This window comes from Parasteatoda tepidariorum, chromosome 8 (assembly GCF_043381705.1).
Source record: "Parasteatoda tepidariorum isolate YZ-2023 chromosome 8, CAS_Ptep_4.0, whole genome shotgun sequence".
Lineage (NCBI taxonomy): Eukaryota > Metazoa > Arthropoda > Arachnida > Araneae > Theridiidae > Parasteatoda > Parasteatoda tepidariorum.
In genome coordinates, this window is record NC_092211.1 from 7,393,970 (window position 1) to 7,416,064 (window position 22,095).

Consider the following 22,095-nt stretch of genomic DNA (forward strand, 5'->3'; position numbering starts at 1 on the left):
TTTTTCTTTTAAAATCTAAAACTGCTATATCAACAGAAAACACCACACAGCGCATGTGTATTGGAAAAATAATTTCATAGGAAGGGATAAAAAAGTATTTTTTAAAAAAAAATCCTTAATATAAAATAAGAAAAATCCAAAATATGTTAGCTTTTCCATATTTTTTACATTTTTTCTTTCATTTTCCCCAGACTATTCTTCGAGTTTAAACTGTGTGATTATGTATCGTTTAAATACTAATTAAATAGATGAGCATGATCTAACACAGGGGTTTCCAACTTACACGAGGCCGGGGTCCACAATTAAAAACACAAATCAAATGGAGGGAAACAACTTTATCAAAATTTTATGTAGGACTCCTTTATGTTTGAAGGAAAATTAAATATAACTGTCAGATTTTTATCAAGTTGTACAAAACAAAAGTTTTGAATTGCAAATTAAAATAAGAAGCAGATTTTTAAAAATATTTAATTGTTATTAATAATATTTCTAAAAATATTAAATAAATAATAAAAATTTGGGCTACATTAATTTTAATGTGCACCTATGTATTAAAAAATTAATGTGCAACAGATATCTAATTGTTAAGATATAAAACTTTAAAAAGGTTGGTATTAAAACTTACATAGTAGCACACAAAATCCTCAATGAGAAAATTGAGGTTTGTCTGCTGCAACCACCAGAGAATAGATATTTACATTTAAAATTTACAAATGTGTATAAATATTTTCGTCCAAAATGAGTGGTTTCTAAAAGTTAAATCGGAAAATTTCTGATGCGCACATGCTAAATTATATTCACAAAATACAAAAATATGAAATAAAAAAGAGCAAAATACACGATTATTTTTGAATTTGAATAAATATTTTCTTGGGTGCAAAACCTGAGAAATTTTTTTTTTTGCACCGTTGATATGTTAAATTTCACAGAAACGAAGAAATTAGGTTTTTATTAACGAGAAAAGTATTTTAAACCCATGTATATTTTTTACGAAAATTGTCCACAAAAAACGATAACTAGTATATTTTAGTTCGCGGGCCGCAAAAAAGGCTTCGTGGGCCAGATGCGGCCCCCGGGCCGCCAGTTGGAAACCCCTGATCTAACATCACAACCAATGCATTTAATGATAACCTGGCGAGATACCAAAATTAACATAAGCAGTTAATACAAAGTTATAGTAAACCTAGCTGATGCCACATAAATCCCTTTATTTTTCCAGGTTCCCTATGAGGTGTCTGAATTTTGTCAGCAAGATAAATCTGTTGTACAAAGACCAAATAAATATATTTTGAGCAGGTTGCCACTCAAAAAAAATTCTTTGCATTTTCCCTGTACATATTATACACATTATATTAAGAGGAACTATCACTTGTATAAGCTGTATTGGCCTAGCTATAATTGCTGAGAAAGAGCATCTGAGTAAAAATAATAGAATAACTTACTGCGCATAGAAATTCAATAGGAAGACAGTGGTCAGGGTTCTCTTTTAATATAGATTTTATGAGTGAAACAGGATCTTGATGCACATCATTACTTTCCCTTCCAGATGATGAATCTTCATCCTTTAAAGAGAACAACTCATTATAGTACATCTGTCGGCTCATTTATTATCTATATAAAAACAGAGTGCGTAGCCAAATCTTTAAACAAAAATAAGCACCTCTTAAGTACTTTTTAAGCACTTAAAAAATATTTTTAAACACCATATATATACATCAACAAAATGCAAAATAATTTTCCAAGATTTTACATGATCATGCTAAAATAACAAGTTTCCGACAAAAAAACAACAACTCGTTTCTTGATTATATTATCCACCATAAAAAGATCGTGAGATTTTTCGGTTCGATATCAGAGGGTCGAAAATGAAGCCTGAAATTGAGAATATCTTGTAAAGAATAGCAGAGTTGCACAAGAAACTAAAAGAATCTCACCAAATCCACCTCAGTATTTCACAAGAATTTCATCAAACATGTAAAATGATTGTGAGCCCAACTCAAAAAGCCTGAAAATTTCTCCAATAAAATCATTAATTACCTACTGCAAAAAATTAACGTCTTTGTAAATTTAAGTCATTGATATTTTCAAAACATGAAATTCTAAATAAATTATATGCAGCATAATTTAAATTAATGCTTATGCATAAGTTTATTTTCATCTCTAATCACATTTATTATTCTACTAGAAAAAATATTTACAAATAAAAGAGATGCCAAGTATAAATTTGAGTTCTAATATTTCAAAATAAAACATAAATTTTTTTTTAATATATAAATGTGATCAATAATTTCCTTAAACTTTTGGACGTCAGATTTACGGAAACTTCCGGATCGCGTTTACCGAAAAATCCGGATTTTTTCCGGAGCACTATCATCTCTGAATGATTGACGCTTTCATGTGCTATGAACCGTTAGTATGCCGAAATGTATTGTGGTTGAATAAATTGTGAAAACATTGAATAGAACAATGTAGAAAGCATGGTTTTGTATAATAGGTGGTAAAGAAAAAGTATGAATAATGGTAAAGAAAAGAGTATCATTTTTGAAAAGGGAAAATTAAGCACTTTTTAAAAACACCCAATGAAAAAAGCACTTTTAAGGGCTTTTAAGAAACTAAAATCAAAAATAAGCACCTTTAAGTACTTTTTAAAAACACTATGCACCCTGAAAAAATGTTAAAATTATGAAGCATCAAATCCCCAAATAAGTAACATATTTCATTCAGGCTTTCTCTTAGTGAAACAGTAATTTTGAATCAGTTGGGTGAGCAGGGGTGATTGCGTGCCCAACTCAAATATCCTGAACATTTTTTGAGTAAAATCATTCATGACGCATTTCAAAAAAATTAATGTCTTCATAAATTTAAACCATTTATATTTCAAAAACACGAAATTCTAAATAAATTATATGTAGCATAATTTAAATGAGCAATTATGTATAAGTTTACTTCTATCACTAATCACATTTATTATTCTCCCAGAAAAAATATTTACAAATGAAACATATGCCAAGTATAAATTCTAGTAGTAACTGCTTTTTGATTTAAAAAAAAAAATCTGTCTGGTTATCTTTTGCGCAAAGTTGTTAAATTTTGGACTCCTTGGATTTCTTCTTCTGATCTCTGTATGAACCCTGTTTAAATTCCAAATGTAGTATTCTAATATTAAATCATAATTTTTTTTCTTCTTGCAAATAAATAATTGATCTATTTATAAAAATTAATTAATAGAATGTTATGTAAAAAAAAATTAATTTCTGGCAATTTTTTAAATAAAATATTATAAATTTAAAGATTGTTTAAGTTCACTTAATGCGTAGCACATTAAAAGCTCTTTTTATATTCACAAATTATGAATAGTTTTTTTTTTCTCAATTTTACAAAAACAGGATCTTTCACGAAATGTCTGGACAGACCGCTGGATATATAAAAAAAAACATGTTAATAAAGATGATTTTGTTTGAACTGAGATAAAGTCATTTTATTAAAAATTCATAAAGAGATGGGTTTTTAAAGCAGAGAGAAAAAAAAAGAAGAAAAATGTTACCCACAGGTGGAAGCCATTTTCCCAAAGTGTCGGCATCCCTGACGCAGTCGTGGTGTCCACTTGAGCTGCAGCCACTACAAATAAGATAACGATGATAAGATAAATAATAAGATAAGATAAATTTAAAATAAGATAACGATGGTCTAAAAAGTATTAAAAGCAGATTATTGTTATGCATCCAGTCATACAATTTACTCCAATAGTATCGTAAATCAATGTAATGTTCAGATTGTATTTTGGGCATTTATTGATATTGTTTTTTAGTGGTTTTTAAATATCTCAATATATTTAAAACAATATGGAAAATTCGAATCGTGCATTTGAGTATTTACTTTTTAAGCCAATAATTCGATAAAATTTTCGGCAGATTGATTGATTTCTTCTTAGTTTTTAAACCTGATATTTTTTGTACGATATTATTTATTACAACAACCTAGTCTCGAAACGAAACACGCGTTTGAGGAGTCTGATTTACGACATTTCATTGTCTATCTTTTTTTTCAGTAATTACTACTACAGAATTCATAATTTTCGATTATTTTTTTTATTGTGATAATTATTTACAAATGCGAAAAAGGAAATAATTTGTGCGTCCCCCCCCCCAACAAAATGCGAGAATATCACCCATAAATTTAGAATAAAAATTATTACATGTTCAATTAAAAACAATTATATATATATATATATATCTTTCGTAAACACAGCGCTTTTGTTATTTTAAATGAGTAACATAGATGTTTGTTATTATTAAAAGTATCTTGAGGAAAGATATTAGTGCTGGAGAGTTTTGTCGCAGAAAGCCCTAAAAAATTCTGGCCTGGGGTTGTTGCATATCATGATAAGTAAAACTTACTCATGGCATAATGAATCAACCTGTTTATTTAAAGATACAACTATCAGCCTAAACTTTGGGTATTGGAAACAACTTTGTTTTAATACAAAACTACTGTCATAAGCAAACGTCTCTCATCATTCGCACCTGATGTCTACATAATTGACCACAAGCTTTTAGCACATTACCTCAAGTGCCATACTTAAACCCAATAAAGCATATTTGAGTACAGTATGATAGCATAACATTAAAACAAAAAACTAACTAAAAACAATAAGGTTTAAAAATGAGCTTTCGTGCAGAAAAAAAGCTACATTTATTTACAGACTTTTAAAAGCTATTGTAGATGTGAAAGATAACGCTACTAAATGTTAATTAAACAAAAATTTAGAATACTTATAGGTGAACATTTTTGAAAGTTGATAATGGGCTTTTAGAGATAAAGTTACTGTTACTTTTTTTATTATTGACTTCCAAAAAAAAAAACTTTTCTTTCATTTTTAAAATATTCCATGCAGTTTCGCTAAGAATGGAATATTAAAAAGACTTATTTTTTCAACTGCAATGCTTGGCAATATTTTAGTCATATAGTTAATAGGGTAAGGATATGCTATATTTAATTTGAAAGGAGTGTTTTTTTTTTAAATGTACAATTTTTTCTGCTTTCCCTAACTAGAGGTTTTGGAAAGCGATTGAGTGGCTTTAGGAGATTTAATAAACCTACTAAAATTTTAACTGTAATTTTAATAAGAAGATGAATTTGCTTTTGGATACAAATATACTCACGTATTTCTTTTGTTATCAGCAGCAATTCTAATAAGCTCTTGATCTTCTGCAGTCATAAAATCATCCTTGTCATCAGGATCACTTGCAAGATCCTACAATAAACACATTTAGCGCAAAGTTGCATCTAATATAGAAATGTTACAAAGGGGGAGTAGTAAAAATTATCACAAAAAATTTTTCATCAACAATTGTAAAATCAAAATTATCCAATTTTTATTATCTTTAATTTCCTTATTTTCTTTTCTTGAACTAGTAGCTTTTTACCTTCTTTTTTTTCAATTACAGAAAAGCACTTCTGAATATTTCCATTTACAAAATTATTTTTACTTTTCTTTTCTTTTAAAGTTTAATTTATGTTGTCTTAAAGCCCACAGATTTATGAATTAATAAGTAATAAAACTTGAACTGTTTGAAAAAACTATAATATTTAAATTACTTTTTGCTTTTCTCTTAATTGCTTACAATTTCTATATAAGGAAAAAAAAATCCATAATTACTGTAACAAAATAAAAATATAGGGTTACGGCTGATTTTGTATAATATATTAATTGTGTAAAACAATTGCACTCTAACTTAGCACATTGTTTCGTTAGCTTCAAATCAAGGTAAGCAAAAGTGGGCCTAGCTCAGAAAAGAACCTGCCCAGGATTTTCTGGGTATACCCATCCAAAAAAACTCACTTTTTTTCAAGGCAGAGGTTACTGTGTTTGACTTTACTTTAAAAGCAAAACAATTTAAAATTATTGTCATTTAAACAATAACTTCCAAAAAGATAATTTAACTTGGATATATTAATTGAAATACATTAGACAAATACATGAGACCATATTAATGTGCTTTTAATTAGGATAGAAAAGTGAACTGCACATTGGGAACTGCGGCTGGCAAAATTTTTAAATTTATATGAGATTTTAAATATTATAATTTCATTAATCACAATTTTGTTACTAGTGCTTAGCTTTTGCTATCAGGGGTCTGTCCAGACATTTTGTAAAAGGTCTGTTTTTCGTGAAATTGTGAAAAAAGTCCGTTATTGCATAAAAAAAGTCCAAGAAAAGTCCGTTATTGCATAAAAAAAACATTTTCAAGGAGTTTTTAAATTGTAAAGACAAACAAGATTATGCTCAACACTGTAAAATTATAATAAAAAAAATTAAATTTTAAAAAATAAACAACAATTGCTGCTTCTAAATTAGAGATGCAACATACAAATATTTGGTATTATTTAGCCTATACTGCTGAACGCAGAATATTAATTTCGGACGAATAATGGAAGAATCGTCTGCCGACGACAAAACTTAATTTGTTTACATCCATCTTTCTTGTTTTCTGCCCTGGAAAGGGTTTATTCGATTAATAAAATAATAATGAAGATAAACAAATTTGTGAAGGGTCCGATTAAAAGAAAAATCATTTTGTGAAGGGTCCGTTTTTAAGTTAAAATATTTTGTGAAGGGTCCGTTTTTATGAAAAGATATTTTCTGAAGGGTCCGTTATCGAACCCAAATTTCTTCTAAACAGATCCCTGGCTATGATATTAATTTTGCATTTATAAAATATCTTGGCAGATTGCAGTGATTTATTATGATTAAATCAAGTAACTAAATTTATGAAAAGTCATAAGTTTTTATGAAATAAAATTATTTATGTAAATTGAAAAAGTTATTGAATTTTCTTAAGCCATTTCTAGGATATAATTTACAAGTTTATACATTATTATAGACACTATTATTATAGACATTATTAATATACATTATTATAACATGAAAAACTGCTCTTATATATTTTAATGATATCTATTAAACTAATCAGTATAAAAATCTTTATGATTACCTTGAAACTGAACATTAAGTATTAGATTTTTTTTTCTGATTATAAAAAATGTGATAAGAAGGAAATTATAAATTTTTTTTTTTGGAGGAGGGACAGTGATGCTTATTAATTAAACAAGTTTTTACATTTTATTGCTTGAAATGCATTAAAATATTCAGTTGTGGGCCGATCTTGCTAAATATTAGTATATTAAAAGTATTGATATGTATGTGAATTCGTATTTTGGGTACATTAAAAGAATTAATGCTAAAAAGTTGAATTAGAATTTTATATGAGATTTCAGTTAACGATGAAATTTATGTGTCATGTTAAATTAAGTATTAATTTCAATAAACCATAAATTATTTCACTTTCTTTTAAAAAAATTTCATTAAACTCAGTTTAATACCATTTAAATTTATTGCATGAAATAATTTTATAGTATAAAATTAGCAAGTATACTTAAGAAAATTTTTAATTTTTGAACCAAAATGTCTTGTATTTTGGAAATTTATAGGTGCAATTAACCACAAAAATGTTTTGCTTCTCAATGTAATATATAAATAAAATCGCCCAAAACAATTTTTCAATGTTGTTAGCACAATCCTGTTGGCCAAAAAACCGCATGTTATGGTTCCTTAATTACTAAATATATAGATATCTCTTAGAAGTGTTTTGATTCACAACAAAGTTAATAATATCATTTAAATAAATTATTCTACTACTAGAGCCAAACTGAAATAATTCTGATGATTCTGGTGTCTTATTCTTATACCATTTTCCTGACACCTATCATCAGAATTAAATTAACAAAAGATATTCCCATTAATTACAAATTTATTCATTATTTTTTAAGGTATTTATTTGTGATATTTATAATCTTTTCTTAATTTTATATCAGACTATTACTGAGATGCAACTTTTATTATTCCAATTAAGAGGCTTAAAATTAAAAATGATATTCTTTTCTTATAAAGTAATCCTCAAATATTACCCAACATTTTGTGAAATTTTTTAAGAAAAACTGAGTGAATGCTGCATGAAACTTCAATGGTCTGTCTAAGTTTTTTTGAGAGGTACCTATTTTGTAAAAATTTAGACATAATTTGTAAAAAATAAAAATTATATTAAAAAATCAATACAAAAATATGGTAAAGTAGGAAAATATTTTCAAAAATTGTCACTACAAATAAAAATTATTTATGACTGGTAAATTTCTATATATTTTCCCCCCATATACTCAAAAATAATTTTGCTATTGTGAAATCTTGGGCTTAAAATATTACCTAAATTAAAAAATGGAGACTTTTTTATTTCCAAGGAGTATAAGGAGTCTGTACGTACCCTCATATTTATATAGGCAAAACTTAAAAAAAGATTATTCTGGATTAATTTCAAGAGTAAATGGAAAAAATTTCCAGTTGAATACATGAGAGAAAATAGTTTTTAATTTTCCGTGGAATTATCTACCATCTTAACGATAGTCTGGCTTTTTTGAACTTTTAGCCACAAGCTTTCCTACATCAAAAACGGGTTCTCTCATTGTTATTAAATTGAAAGAGTAGTACAAAGCAGAGATTTTTCCATGTCCAGCCGCTCAATGCTTGGAGGGTAAATAATTAATTAATTACTAATCACATTTTTCCCTAATGATAAAATATTTCCATTCTATGTTTTTAGATATCTTTATCTTTAAAATAGACATATATATTATTTTAAAAAGGAACCTGCTTTTAGCGAAAAAAGAAACCAGAAGTTTGGAAGTCCTGTGTTTAGAACCCATAATTATATAACATATAACCCATAATTATTTAATAATTATATATAACCCATTTATATAACCCATAATTATATAAATAACAAATATAGACTTTGAAATTAAAATATTGAATATTTCCAATTTGATAAATAATTCCAACGTGCTTCAAAATTATGATCAAAAGTTAATAAGAAATTTTAACAGCAGGTTAAGTATATTTTTTTTAAGCATAATATATACATGAATTGTTAATTTCAATTGTGAATTGTTATAAATGAATTGTTAATTTAAGAGAAATATATGAAGGGTGGTCAAATGAAAACTTGACACCTACTACAAAGTGATCATGGCATTTGTTATATACAAAGGTTATTACTAAAAGCATAATTATATATTTACACTACCAGGATAAGACTATTTATTTCGGTCTTGTAGGTTCTACAACAAAAGGATCCACAACCTCACCCAACTTTACAATATATTGCAGGAATTAATCCGACATTCACTTTATTAAAGCAGGTGATAAAAAATGGAAACGATCTTTGCTAAGAGCCATGGACAATATGGACCAGAACAAGATTATCTTTGGATTTTCCCAGATCAAACTATCAATCCAGGCAATTACATCAGGCATAATGGTTTGATGAACTTGTCCCCTCCCATAGGCATTGCTTTGAGTCTTCCCACACTATCTCTTTTGCCTTTCTTGCACACTAGTCAGGGACATGCTGTGATAGCAAACATACAGTGATGATTTTCACTTGTTCCAATTCTTAACAAACACTCTTTTTATTACTTTCCCCACCAAAGCAAAACTGAAATAACTGTGCACTCTCACTATTCTAAACTTAGGAATGGCAGACGCTTACTTTGTCACCCATTCCATCACATGCTAATATTGGAGGCAACGAGATAGCAGATAGATTGGCCAAAGAGGGCAGTCATCACTCTCTAACTTTACTCCAATTAAAAATATAGACAAAAATCAATCTGCCCAACTCCACCTACGCACTGCAACATCTCCTGGCACCCTTCTGGGAATCAATTGCGATCAAAGCTTCCAGACTACCTTGGCCAGATTCTCAACTGGTCACCTAAAATGTCTAACATTCGAACGTGGCACAAAAATTTACCCGACTTCTAAAAACTGCTGTGTCCATCCAGCCTCAACCAAGTTAAAGTTCAAGTCAAATGGGATCAAAGGCATGGAACACAGTATAAAGGGTATAAAGGAAGTATACTTAATCACACTAAAATGCAAAATTAAATTTTTCTGAAAAATATGTTTAAAAATTATAAAATTAAAATTTTTTTTTTTAAAGTAGTGAAAAATTTTGAAGAAACTCTCTACTATGGATATTTTTTCTCTCTTTTTGTTTAGAATTAAGTATGTAAGGAAAAAAATCTACTAATTTTCCTAACATAAAATAAATGTGTCTAGAAGTAACTATCATTAACTTCTTAAAACTTTCTACTATTATGATTACATACTTAAGACTATAAATCAAGATATTTTTTATGAAAAGCTGTATGTTTTTGCTTATTTGCCTACAGTTAGAACTAAAGAAATTTTTTAGGCAGGGCATATTATAATTTACATCAATTTATTAAATTCAATAATAATTGTTTTTTAAATTTCATAACCATTTAACCTATATAATTTTTATAATATAATTTTAATAAACATTTTCTATCTCTTTATAAAATTTTCAAATACTGTGCAAATCAAAATAATATTTTTTAGAAAAATCAGATTAATAAATACTTACTAAATTTTGTTTCATTTCAAGCGCTTCTTCCAAGCGTTTTATTTTTAGACAATTTTCCTCGATTCTGTCATTGAATTCTCGATCTTGTATTTTTATCTCTGATAAAGCGGTCCCAAGGTTTTCTATCTTATGCCTCAAACTATTATTTTCAGTGTTTACTCCAGTGACGGTCTCGACATTTGAATCACTTATACTAGATATGTTTGAACATGAATCTGGTCTAAACCAACCAGATTCATATTGAATGGTTTTTTGAGAAAGACTAATTGAATCCTGTAAAAGAAAATGATCTTGTCAATAGAAGAAAAAAATATCAATTAATTAGAACCGTTTTCAAATTCTGTTTAAGTTTTCATAAAAGCTTACTGTCTATATTTAGCTTCACTTAAAAAAAAAAAAAAAACTCTTTAATAATGAAGTTCTTAAATGTTCTTTTTTCTCTACAAAAAAATAATGTAAAAGGTTTATTTTTCTTCTTTTTTTTGAGCAAATCCTAGTAAAGCAAAAAAATTTCTATTATAAATTGGAGTGAACATACCATACCTGTAAACGCTGTTACAATTTGCAACATTTAACTTATATTTTTTACAACCTTTATATATATTATTTTACTTAAAAAACCTACAGGAAATATTAGTGTAAAATACAAAAAAGATATTGAGAGAAATAGAGGACTTTTCAAATATGTTAGGAAAATACCTACATATTCTCAACTATATTTCGAATTAAAAATCGTTCAACTGTTTCAATAGAAAAAACTAGATTTATTTGTCTTTATTATAGCTCAGAAAATTTACATTTCAATTTGAACCAACTATTCAATACTTTCTCATTATATAAATTTTAAATGAATAACTTATAGCAGGGGATCCCAACCCTAGGCCTGCGGGCACCATGGCACCTGTCGATCAGTCTAGGTATTTCAGTAGTTTTCCCATAAAATGCTATGCAATTTCTTTTTTGCTTTTTCTTTATTGATGATAAACACAACTAAAATAGAAATCGGCAGGAAAACGACCTCCATCCACACAGATATAAGCACAAAGCAAAATATACCTGACTTCTATACTATATAGCTGACTTCTATACTGACTATATACTTTGTATGTTTTGCAAGCAATTTAGTAATCATTTATTTTACACAAGAATATTAATACTAATTATATTCATATATTAAATTAATTTTTAAAATTACATTTTTTGTGCATTATATGTAGTGTGTATTATTACCTATGTCTACCAACTATAAATTTATCTTGAAAAAATAAATGGTGCNCTTACTAAATTTTGTTTCTTTTCAAGTGCTTCTTCTAAGGTTCTTATTTTTAGACAATTTTCCTCCAATCGCTCATTGAATAGTTCCTCTCGAGCTTTTACATCTGATAAGGCTGTCCCAAGACTTTCTATTTTATGCCTCAAACTATCATTTTCAGTCTTTAATGCAGTATTAGATAAGTCAGAACAGGATAGCCAACCAGATTCACATTGAAGAGTTTTTTGAGAAAGACTAATTGATTCCTGTAAAAGAAAATGATCTTGTCAATAAAAGAAAAAAATATTAATTAATTAGAACCGTTTTCAAATTCCGTTTAAGTTTTCATAAAAGCTTACTGTCTATATTTAGCTTTACTTAAAAAAAAAAAACTCCTTAATAATGAAGTTCTTAAATGTTCTTTTTTCTCTACAAAAAAATAATGTAAAAGGTTTATTTTTCTTCCTCTTTTTGAGCAAATCCTAGTAAAGCAAAAAAATTTCTATTATAAATTGAAGTGAACATATCATACCTGTAAACGCTGTTACAATTTGAAACATTTAACTTATATTTTTTACAACATTTATATTATTTTACTTAAGAAACCTACAGGAAATATTAGTGCAAAATATGAAAAAGATATTGAGAGAAATAGAGGATTTTTCAAATATGTTAGGAAAATATCTACATATTCTCAACTATATTTTGAATAAAAAATCATTCTACTGTTTCAATAGAAAAAACTAGATTTATTTGTTTTTATTATAGTTCAGAAAATTTACATTTTAATTTAAACCTACTATTCAATAATTTCTCATTATATAAATTTTAAATGAATAACTTATAGCATGGGTCCCCAACCCTAGGCCTGCAGGCACCATGGCACCTGTCGATCGGTCTAGGTATTTCAGTAGTTTTCCCCATAAAATGCTATGCAATTTCTTTTTTGCTTTTTCGATATTGATGATAAACACAACTAAAATAGAAATCGCCAGGAAAATGACCTCCATCCCCACAGATATAAGCACAAAGCAAAATATAGCTGACTTCTATACTGACTATATACTTCGTATGTTTTGCAAGCAATTTAGTAATTTTACACAAGAATATTAATACTAATTATATTTATATATAGAATTAATTTCTAAAATTAAACTTTTTGTGCGTTACTTCATTATTGTTTACTTGATTATTCAATTGAAAACTATTGAAATAAATTGTTACTTGCTGAATCCAAAATTAAAAAAAATTATTAAAATTTATTTGTACTTTAAATTACCTAAGTACATTATTTAAATCATATAACACACTTTAAAGAGCAAAAATTAAGATTCTCTGGTCAACCATAATATAATTAAAAACATTAAAATACACCAACCCAATTAATAATTAGTATTAACGGCACCAAGTGTACCAATTAAGGTTGGGAAAAATTTAGATTTAATTAATTAATATTATCGTTAAGAGGTTGTGCAAAACAAGAAAACAAAGATAAAGGTAACCAATTAATCATGGCGCGTGACTATTACTATAGTGGAAAAGTACTTAAAAAGTTTGCTACAATAACCCTTAAAAATAAAACATTTAAAAAAACAACAAATAAATCAATGCATCATGGTGATTAAGTCCAACATACCTGTTGCTGAATCAAGCGGAGATTTACTTCAAGCTGAAAAAATATTTAAAATGACCAATTTTTGAGTCAGAAGAAATGAGTTCTTGTCGTTACGAAATAAACATATCCTTTTATTTTTTTTAGCTGATGAATGTTCTAAAAACACACAACAGGGGAATCACAACATCTATGGGAAGCAGGGACACAGAGAGATCACAATTACGACATAAGGCTAGGCTGAACTGGTGGACATCTTATCAGTGAAAGGAAAAGCAAAAACATAAGGCCACACGGGATCCACAAATCTTATTCATCTTTTTGAAAACATGAAAGTTCCCCTCTCAAAAACCAAAGGAAGAAACTCCACCAAACAAAACCATGGCGAAGGAAAACGCCATCACAGCAAAAGCACCCACTGGGGGTAGAAAAAAGAAAAATCCCTGTTAAAGGATCATAGTGCGTCTGGACAATATCTTTTCGAATGCCCGGTTCCAAAAAAAATGGGCGGCATTTATATCATTAGGTTGAAAATTGAAGTTAAACTTCCTAAAACGCAGCAGAGTCGTGGCTAAGAGAGAACCAAAGTGAACTGATGAACAGCTTAAATAAAATCACAATTATGAACTAACTGCGACCATATCGGACCATCTCCCATGTGCCTACATCAAAGGCTGCCGAAGGTCAAAACCGTGAAGGACGACAGACAGAAAGGCGTCAGAGGAGAGGGCTCAGGGGTTGGCCTAATTTTTAGGTCACAATTTTGTTAGAAACAATCAAATTAAGTGACACAATGTCACACATATACAATCATTTGCTTAAAAAATATTTTAAAAATACAATATCATATAAAATAGTTGTCTTAATAATTTTCATAAAATAAAAAAAAGCTTAAATCTCAAGAGTATTTCAGAAGAAATGAATGAAAAGATTATGTATGAAAAGTTTCATTTCAATATATTGACACTGAAAATGAGTAGCAGAATATTTCTAAAAACTTTTTTTTCTTGCTCAGCTTTAAATTATTTATATTAGAATTCCTGTAAATAAATTAAACCTATCCTTAAAAAGAAAATTAGAATAGCAGGAGCTATAATTTAGTTTCAAACTTCCAAAAATACCAGTGTAGAAGAAAATTATTATTACAGCCTTGATTTATAAAGCTTTAATCAGTAAAAAATTGACATTTTAAAAGAGAACATTTTATTGAGAATAAAGACAATTACCATTATCATTCACTCAGTTTCGATTTATAGATTCTCTTCTACTTAACCCTTTTCTTTTTTAATAAAATGGAACAATAAGTTGAGTTTTTATGCACACTCAAACTTTTTATTCGTTTTAGACAGTATTGATACATTTTTATTTTATTTTATAACCGTCGTGGAACAGCCAATCCAATTCAGGGCTTAAGACCACTAATGTTCAACTCTGTAGACGTTTAATTTTGAAACCAATCTAGAAGACAAAGGAACTCCTGGATCAAGTAATGGGAGAAATTTGCCTTAGAACTGCATTTGCGTTAGAAGGAAAGGAAAACCACGAAAACCTCCCAAGGTTAGCCTGACGGTAAGGGGACTCTAACCCATGAACCGTCTACCACTGAGGATACTTTATGACAGCACTGTGGTTGGTGCAAGCCGGGTGCAGAATTTGTATCGATCAGCTACCGCTGGGATTTGAACTTGGTTCACCTCATTGGAAGGCTCAATCCATTGAGCCACCAAGGCTCAATATTGATATATATTAATTAATTTCAATATAGATCCCAGTTGCTGCTTTGTCTATATCAGTGCTAAATATTTTCAAAAGCTATGAAGATGATTGACTATAGCACTATGAATAGTGATTGCTTTTCCCTCAGAGAGCCTTCACAATCAATCAAAGCAGTCACTATCATAAAATTAAAAGTCATTAGCATCTGAATAAAATGAAGAAATAATGTCTCAAAACATATTCCTTTTCCACAACTATTCCAAAATTTTGCAATTAATTTAGTTTAAATAGTCAAAAAGTATTAACATTTTTAGATATTAATTTAAAGGCATAGTTTTATAAGTACAAATTCAAAACTAAAATGACTGGAAAGCAATTTCAAAGATAAACTCTTAAGATTTAGCATAAGTTAATCTTCTTCTACAATTATACTTTTCATTAGCAGCGATTAATCCATTGCTATAACCATTTCTTACATTTGAAATCATTTCTGAATGTCTTAAATCTCCTTCTATTAAAGAATATTCACCAGATTGAACCACAGAGTTGACACCAGCATCCTACAAAGTAGAAATTGTTGAGCATAAGGCAGTGCTATACGTATGCAAAAAATCACTAAAATTATGCCATCCTATCTTTAAAAGTTTTACAAAAAGATTAGGTAAAAATAATTTTTTAATATATATACATACGTGTTAGGATTATTTCAGTTTTATTTAAGAAACAGCCATCTTAAAAAAAAAAAAAAAACCTTTTTTTTTCGACCCTGTGCTGTGACCTTCTTATTTCGTGATATTTTCACTAAAGACAAATATTTGCAAATTTCTTGTAGCAATTATTCTTACAATATTAGGAAAAATATACTAATTGACACTCTTAAACAGGATATGTAGACAAATTTTTCAATGAAAAATAACCACTTTTTAAGCACTCAAAAATATTTCAAGGCACTAAAAATCATGCACAAATTAAATTTTTTCTTCTTATTATTTAAAACATATATACATAAGATTAATAAAGTGCCAAAAAATTTTTTAATAAAAACATTTCACTCAAATTTTAAAAACATTTAATACAGTTATTCATTCTACTTTTTAAAAATTACTTCAGTAAATCAAGTAAAAAGAAATAATGCTAATTTAAGAACATGTTAAATTAATAAAAAAATGTCCTGAGTATTTTTTAAATTTAAATAAATATTATTTAGATATGTATACTGTACAAAAATAACAATAAAATTAACATCATTGAAGTGATAAAGATGTGCAAACAAAGTAAATAAAGAAAGTCTAAATAAATTCTTACAACAAATATAAATTAATGAATGATTTCCTTTTAAATTACTCTTAAAATCTCCATATATGATCAATACTTTTCTAATCAAGTGGTTAAAAAATAATTTAGATAATTTTAAAATAAAAATATAGTTAGTATAGGTGCTTTTTGCAAAAAAATAAATTATAATATGCAATCCCTATGTCATATTTAATAATTTGAAATTATTGAATTGTATTTGTTAATTCCAAATATTTTTCAATCAAATAATAGAGAGATAAAGAAATTTTTTTTAATGAGAAATTTAAATCACAAGACTTCTTATAACCTTTTCAAAATATTAAACATGAGAATGGCTCGCAATTCATACTTGGAAGAAAGAAAAAAAAACTTGCCTAATATTTTTTTTTAAATGAAATAACTCAAAAATTTTGAAATTTTCGGTAATAAATCCAGTAAAATAAGAATATAATAAAAAGCCTAAAATACTTCCTACAATTAATAGAAAGTCTTTCAGATTCAAAATCCAGGGTGTGTAGCCAAATCTCTCAACAAAAAATAAGCATCTTTAAAGTACTTTTTAAGCACTCAAAAAATATTTATAGCACTATATACATTATCAAAATGCAAAATAATTTTCAAAGATGTGATCATGCTAAAATAACTATTTTCTGACAAAGAACTCATTTCTTGATTATATTAGCTTCCATAAAAATATATATAGATTTTTGGGTTCAACTTCAGAGGGTAGAAAATGATGCCTGAAATTGAGAATATCTTGTAAAATGCAGAAGTTGCACATGAGAGTGCAAGAAGGTGACCAAACCAGAGCTCAATTAGTCACTTCCAAGTATTTTATCAAACATGTAACATGATTGATGTTATCATACATTACGGACTGACGGATCCAATTAACTAAACAAATGGTTACATAAGTTTTCTCTAGTATAGCTTGATGTACACTAATTTCAAAGTGCAATTGAGATTACATTCCAAATTACCTTCAAAGAATAAAACACTCAAAAAAGATTATTCTGTAATAAGTTTTTAGCTGAAAAAAATATAATCTTTAACTATTCTGCTGAAAAATAAAATACTAATATAAAATATCATGTAATAAATGACACTCAAGTTATCTCTTTTGATAGATAAGTAAAAACAATAAGATTTGAAAGAATTTTTTAAGGAAGCTTATAGTAAAAAGAAGATAAACAGATAAAGATTTTATTTAAAAAAAAGTGTCATAATTTAATGAACACATAAAGAAAACAAAAGTAAATACAGAGACAAAATAATTATATAAATACGAATCATTACATCAGAAATACAAATATAGGTATATGATCAAAGAAAAACAAGCACTAATTATCATCAAAAATGGCAAAGTAAACAACAACAAAAAAAAAAGTTAGAAAAATATTAACCTGTGTGGGGGAATCTCCTACATAAGTGCTTTGAAGATTTGATGGTATAAGCACACCCATTATCTGCAATATTTGTAACAAATGGTTTAGAATTATATTGGCTGCATTGTTTGAATATTGGCTGCAATATACATGTTAACATATCACAATTTTAAAAAAATAAGATCATTTAAGTTATTTTTAGATAACATTAAATCTACTATCGAAGCAACATACCTCTCTATTTTTTTCTGATAAAAACAGGACAAATTTATGAAGTTGAAGGTCAAAGGAGATTATTGTAATAATTTTTCTTTAATGTTCTTTTTATAAAATAATCAACATTTCTATGACCATCATTCTTAACTTATCAAAATATTATTATGTATGATAAGTTAATTAAGTGAAAAAAGCACAATTGTGCAAAATATCCACTGGCCAAATTGCTTTGAACTTCACCAGCGAATTAATCGCTATTAAAGAGGCTCTTGCCTATTGTCACTCCCAGTCTCTAAAAGACTCAATAAAAGAAATCGTGATTTTCTCAGACTCAAAATCAGCACTCGAAGCAATACATAATGGTAATACATCAATAACGCATGAAATTAATACCCTTCTTCATTTATTAAATATCCGTTGCACTCTCCAGTGGATCCCGGCTCATGTTGGAATCGAGGGAAACAAATGCGCAGATGCCCTTGCAAAGGATGCACGCGACGAAGATCAACCTCGAGCTGTTACCTGAGCAGATGCGAATGCTGTCGCCAGACGAAGGATATACAACCAGCATTTTAGCTAGGCAACAATCCCCGATCTAAACTGCCCAAGAAACCTCTCCTCTACAATAGCTAGGCTACGTACTGGACATTTCAAGGGCATGAAGATCTCATGCCCCCATATAAAATTCTATCCCATGTGCAAGTACTGTCCTCATTTGCAACTAACTCCAGACCATGCTTTTGACTGCCAGGCCATTATCGGCTCCCTCCTTCAACTTGGAGCACTTTCTATTGAAATTCTCCATGGCCATCGGGCTCCAGAACTTGCAAACCTTGTTATCAAGACTTTTGGAGGACTCTAATCTTTGCACTAACATAGACACGACAACAACAACAGCACAAACAACATCGGGATAATATTTTTTTTGTTACTTNCTGACAAAGAACACCTTTCTTGATTATATTAGCTTCCATAAAAATATATATAGATTTTTGGGTTCAACTTCAGAGGGTAGAAAATGATGCCTGAAATTGAGAATATCTTGTAAAATGCAGAAGTTGCACATGAGAGTGCAAGAAGGTGACCAAACCAGAGCTCAATTAGTCACTTCCAAGTATTTTATCAAACATGTAACATGATTGATGTTATCATACATTACGGACTGACGGATCCAATTAACTAAACAAATGGTTACATAAGTTTTCTCTAGTATAGCTTGATGTACACTAATTTCAAAGTGCAATTGAGATTACTTTCCAAATTACCTTCAAAGAATAAAACACTCAAAAAAGATCATTCTGTAATAAGTTTTTAGCTGAAAAAATATAATCTTAAACTATTCTGCTGAAAAATAAAATACTAATATAAAATATCATGTAATAAATGACACTCAAGTTATCGCTTTTGATAGATAAGTAAAAACAATAAGATTTGAAAGAATTTTTTTAAGGAAGCTTATAGTAAAAAAAAGATAAACAGATAAAGATTTTATTTAAAAAAAAGTGTCATAATTTAATGAACAATGACACATAAAGAAAACAAAAGTAAATACAGAGACAAAATAATTATATAGATACGAATCATTATATCAGAAATACAAATATAGGTATATGGATCAAAGAAAAACAAGCACTAATTATCATTAAAAATGGCAAAGTAAACAACAACAAAAAAGTTAGAAAAATATTAACCTGTGCGGGGGAATCTCTGACATAAGTGCTTTGAAGATTTGATGGTATAAGCACACCCATTATCTGCAATATTTGTAACAAATGGTTTAGAATTATATTGGCTGCATTGTTTGAATATTGGCTGCAATATACATGTTAACATATCACAATTTTAAAAAGATATGATCATTTAAGTTATTTTTAGATAACCAGAGGTGATTGTGAGCCCAAGTCAAAATTCCGAAAAATTTCTTGAGTTCAAAAAAAAGAAAAAGAAAAGAAGTTTAAATTGAAAAAAATTTAAACAAGTTTTTTTCTTCCCTTTTATTAATATTTCTTAGTTTATCATTAATACATAACTATGATGACCTGGAGAAGTAATTAAAATGTACAAATATGTCTTTCTTTCCTGAGTTTATGATTATAACAACTATTTACTGATAAAAAATTAATATTAATCATGAATATAAGCTTATAAAGTATCTCTCTGGCTCTCCCTTACAAACAAATAAAATAAACTGGGTTTTCAAGTTCCACCTTCGAAAATTTGATTTCCAGAAACTTCTGTGATCAATGATTTTTTGAAACATCTGGACCTTTGACCTCCGGAAACTTCCGGATCACTGTTAACGAAAATTCCGGAAATCTGGATTTTTTCCGGAGCACAATCAGCCCTGGATAACATTAAATCTACTATCGAAGCAACATACCTCTCTATTTTTTTTCTGATAAAAACATATGGGACATAAAAAATGTTTTTAAACTACAAAGTACACTTTAATAGATTCATCTATAATAATAATAATACACTTATCAAAACATTAGAAAGTTTTCATAACCATTCTTATTTCTATTTATTCTTTTAACAGATTTATTTAAAATAAGGAAAAAAATAGAATTATTAAACTACAAAATATACTTGAAATATTCCTTTTCTACAACAAAATTGCAAAACTTTTTATTAATAAATAAATAACAAAATTTTGATTTTAAAATATATTCCAAATGAAAAAAAAAAACTGTTTCATAGTTTATTTAGCTCATTATTTTTATAAAATATCACATTTCAAGACAGTTACCTTCTGATTTACTTCATAACAGGATAGAAGATTAAGTCATATGGTTTGATTACCAGAATTTAAAAAATAATTACCTCACTAAGAGATCTTTTTAATTTTTCGAGAGATGAAACGAGTTCTTTTTCATTATTATCTACAGCAGCTTGAATTGTAGATTTAATAATTGGCCTCATTTGCTTTGGGATGTAATCGGTTTCTTCGTGGTACTTTCGCGCACAACTTTTGATTGCTTCATCTCTGTGCTTAATTTTCTTGTTCAAAGCTAGGATTTTTTCCTGCAATTCCTTTGACTCTTGGTTTGCTTTCTGAAAATGAAGTAAAATAATTAGAAAAGAAGTATTCAATTAAAAAACTAAATATGAAGTAGAATAAAATTTTTAATTACACAAAATAAGAAAATTTCGATCTTACTTACAAAAAATTAATAGATGTTAGAATGTATTTTTATAACAAATAATTGTAATAGGTGTTAGAATTACTCGAATCTCAATAACTGATTACGGTTACTGATAGCTTTAAGACTGGTCATTTTATAGGTATTACATAGGAAATTTTCAGGTTTAAATTTTTAAAAAAAATAGTTTTTTCCTGATTTTTGGAGTTAAAATAAAATTATTTAAATATTCCAGGTTTTCCCTATTCTCCCTCACCAGTGGGAGCCCAGACAATACATAATTGACTTATTAAACCTCACATTCAGGAATGTTTGTTATTTTTTTACTTATTATTTCCCCCCTTTTTTTCATATGTCTATAGTTTTTCTTTGTTTTATCTTAATTTTGAACTTATATATGTATATATATATATACAGTACACTCTCGATTATCCGTGCGCGGATTATACGGTTTGCGGATTATCCGTGCTCATTCCGGAGTCACACAAAAAATATAAAGAGAAACATTTTCAAGATTAAAAATATTTGATTCATGAAGTTATAACACTACCAAATTTTTGGAAGCAATANGGTAATATATATATATTAAATAGCTTTACATATAAATTGAGTCATTATTAAAAAATAATCAAAACTTACATAGATATTGGTATAAGATAAAAAAAACTACAATATAAATATTTCAGACAATAAAGATAATTAGGTATTGGCATGATTAGAAATATAAGATAAATAAAAAAAACTGAGAAACAGCGATAAAAAAACTAAAATGGTAAAGTTGAAAAAAATGAAAATAGAAAAAAATATCCTATTAATTCTTAAAATAAAGTTTTAATGCAAAAAATAATTTTTTCTAGAAATAAATTATCTATTTTTTCATAAGCTAAGATGATAAAGCCAAAGTGCCGATTGGGATAACTGCTGCAAACAAGCAATCACCATTACTGATGCAAGTAGAATATCGTTTTAAAAA

At 27.9% G+C, this 22,095-nt stretch overlaps 1 protein-coding gene across 1 annotated transcript in view; it reads right to left on the reverse strand.

Moving 5' to 3' along the window:
• The window catches only part of LOC107453546 (tropomyosin-1, isoforms 9A/A/B), a 31,215-nt gene that overhangs the window by 4,593 nt on the left and 4,527 nt on the right, over positions 1–22,095 (reverse strand). Inside the window, exons 5-11 of the mRNA XM_071184439.1 lie at positions 20,803–21,033; positions 19,671–19,733; positions 15,559–15,642; positions 11,784–12,020; positions 5,163–5,254; positions 3,549–3,618; positions 1,443–1,562 (exon numbers count right to left, since the gene is read on the reverse strand). Of these exons, the coding sequence (XP_071040540.1) occupies positions 1,443–1,562; positions 3,549–3,618; positions 5,163–5,254; positions 11,784–12,020; positions 15,559–15,642; positions 19,671–19,733; positions 20,803–21,033 (897 nt within the window). The remainder of the gene's footprint in view (positions 1–1,442; positions 1,563–3,548; positions 3,619–5,162; positions 5,255–11,783; positions 12,021–15,558; positions 15,643–19,670; positions 19,734–20,802; positions 21,034–22,095) is intronic.